Genomic DNA, 2,491 nt, shown 5'->3' with positions numbered 1-2,491 from the left:
CCCCGGCCCCCACTCTCTCCACTATAGTTTCTTGCTGGGACAATTGGCCACAGGACATGCCAAAAGAGCACCGACGGCTGGTGGACACCGCAAATGCGCCAATTTGCTGCTGGCCACTGTGTTTCCACTTTGAGTTGCCAGAAGACACCGCGCCCTGGTTTGAGCCAAGAGAGGAGAGAGAAATATTCATTTTGGACATGTGGTGCCCTCGAGCCAAAACGGCAACCTGGTCTGGTTCGACCACATTTAACCGGCCCGACCTGGCAGTTAGGGTATCGACGCCCTCCCGCCTTCCCTCTCTTCCCCATCCCCTTCTCGCCCGCCGCCACCGTTCACTCCATTGTTCGTCGCCGTGCCGCCGTCCAATCCATTGAGCCCCGCCGCTTATACCTCGAGCCGAAGGCGTCATCCGCCATGTGGAGTTGAGGAGGATGTCGTCCCCCATCAGGAACCCAAAGATGCCGTCCCCAACCCGGAAGACCACGCAGTGCCCTGGGTCTCCGCCTAGGGTTTCTCAATTGAAATGGCTTCAAAAAGGGTATGATATCTATCTTCTCTGCTTGTCGATCGATTTGTTTGCCTGCGGATGCGTTAGAAACGTGGCAGATTTAGATTAGAGTTGATTTTGGTTTCACTTTGTTTTGATTTAGCATGGATCCGAGCTCAGCGTGTAGATTGGCGATTAGAGTTCCTGCTTATGTAGAGCAAAGACCGGATGGGCTCGGTGACTATCATGTTACTCAGAGTTACATGCGTGTGGTGGATAAGGATATTTTCAACTGGATGGGTTTTCGTCAGCTGCTCGGTGAGGAGATAGTTCATGGTCAGGATTAAGATCTCCATGTCTCCTTCTTTGACACAACCAAGAATGAGACAATCCACATAAATTCTGATAGTGCTCTGCTGCATGCATTTGATGTTTATTGGGATAGTAGGAAGCTGCCACTAACTGTAGATGTTATTGACACAACTCCTTGGAACACGGCTCGTGTTGATGCTAATCCTATTCAGCATGCTAATCCTGTTGAGCATGATAATCTTGCTGATGATGAAAATGTTGAAGTTGCTATGCCTTTAGATGTGATTTACCCTGATAATTTACAAGCTCCTACTGCTGAGTGTCCTTCTGGAAATACTGAGCCTGATGACACTGCAGATGTTAATGCTCATGACACTGTAGAGTTTGAGGCTGATGACATTGCTGACCATGATGAGAGTGATGAGAGTGATGAGAGTGCTGATGCCCAGGATGATGAGAATGATGACTGGGGAGAGAAGGATGAGGTTGAGTATGTAGGAGTGGATGATGAGAAAGAGAAGTACCATGATGAGCTCAATGATGATGGTCAAGAGGATTGTTCTTACTATCCTGACACTGACCCAGAGGATGATGACCCACTAGAGGTGGATGATGAGAGGGGCTGTGAGAGTGTGCTGCATGTCACTGACGTAGATAACCCTAAAATAGCAGTTGGTGTTACTTTTGAAGATGGTTTATGTTTTAAGAGGTGTATTAGGCAATATGCTGTGCTTAATGAAGTTGAACTTGCAGTTCCTTATAGTGAGTCAAGGCGGTACCGAGCTTACTGTAAGGCAGAGAGGTGTAGGTGGAGGATTCATGCATCTCAGTTATCAGATGGGAAGACATGGCAGGTATGCACTTTTTCATTACTTGTTTATGCCATGTTTCATTGATGTAGCTGTTTTACTAACTCTATATTATTTCATTACCTTCATTCTTTGATGGTTGCAGATTAAGAAGATGCCACACAAGCACAGATGTGCCGGCACAGGGAATTTGGAAAAGAATTGCATGGCTACCAATCATTGGGTGAAGGACAGAGTTATTAATTGGCTAAGGGAGGACCCAACTATTCAGCCTAAAGCTCTAAGGAAACAGTTGGAGGAGAAGTACAACATCAAGGTGAGCAAGTACATTGTTTGGGACGACAGGCAAATGGCATTAGATGAGATTTTAGGTGGATGGGAGGACAGCTTTGTCCATGTGTTTTCTTGGAAGAGGGAGGTTGAGAAGAGGTGTCCTGGTAGTGTTGTAGAGATTGAATGGGAGCTTGTGAATGAGAAGAGAAGGTTTTGTAGGATGTTTGTAGCACTGAAGCCATGCATTGATGGCTTCCTTAATGGTTGTAGACCGTACCTAGGGATTGATTCTACAGTTTTGACAGCAAGGTGGAAGGGTCAGTTAGCTTCAGCTATAGGTGTTGATGGCCATAACTGGATGTTCCCAGTGGCCTATGGAGTCTTTGGTAGTGAGACCATGGAGAACTAGGAATGGTTCATGAAGATGCTGCACAAGGCAATTGGTTCTCCACATGGTCTGGTTATTTCAACAGATGCAGGTTAGTTTTCTTATTTCAACATATTTTAGCAGACCTTGTTCTTTTCTTGTTTCCTAATGACTGACAGTGTTTTCTGGTTCTTTTCTTGTTTCCTAATGACAGGCAAAGGAATTGATAAGGCAGTTACCAAA

General features: G+C 46.0%; 1 protein-coding gene across 1 annotated transcript; it reads left to right on the top strand.

Annotated features, from left to right (window-relative positions):
• The first annotated feature begins 431 nt into the window (after nt 1–431).
• Nucleotides 432–2,290, top strand: LOC136523668 (uncharacterized). The gene is made up of 3 exons (XM_066517274.1): nt 432–538; nt 936–1,653; nt 1,754–2,290. The coding sequence occupies exons 1-3, from the start codon at nt 432–434 to the stop codon at nt 2,288–2,290; spliced, it is 1,362 nt and encodes a 453-aa protein (XP_066373371.1).
• The last annotated feature ends 201 nt before the right edge of the window (nt 2,291–2,491 follow it).

Source organism: Miscanthus floridulus, chromosome 18 (assembly GCF_019320115.1).
Source record: "Miscanthus floridulus cultivar M001 chromosome 18, ASM1932011v1, whole genome shotgun sequence".
Lineage (NCBI taxonomy): Eukaryota > Viridiplantae > Streptophyta > Magnoliopsida > Poales > Poaceae > Miscanthus > Miscanthus floridulus.
The sequence above is the reverse complement of the archived record's forward strand: the minus strand, read 5'-3'. Positions and strand labels throughout refer to the sequence as shown.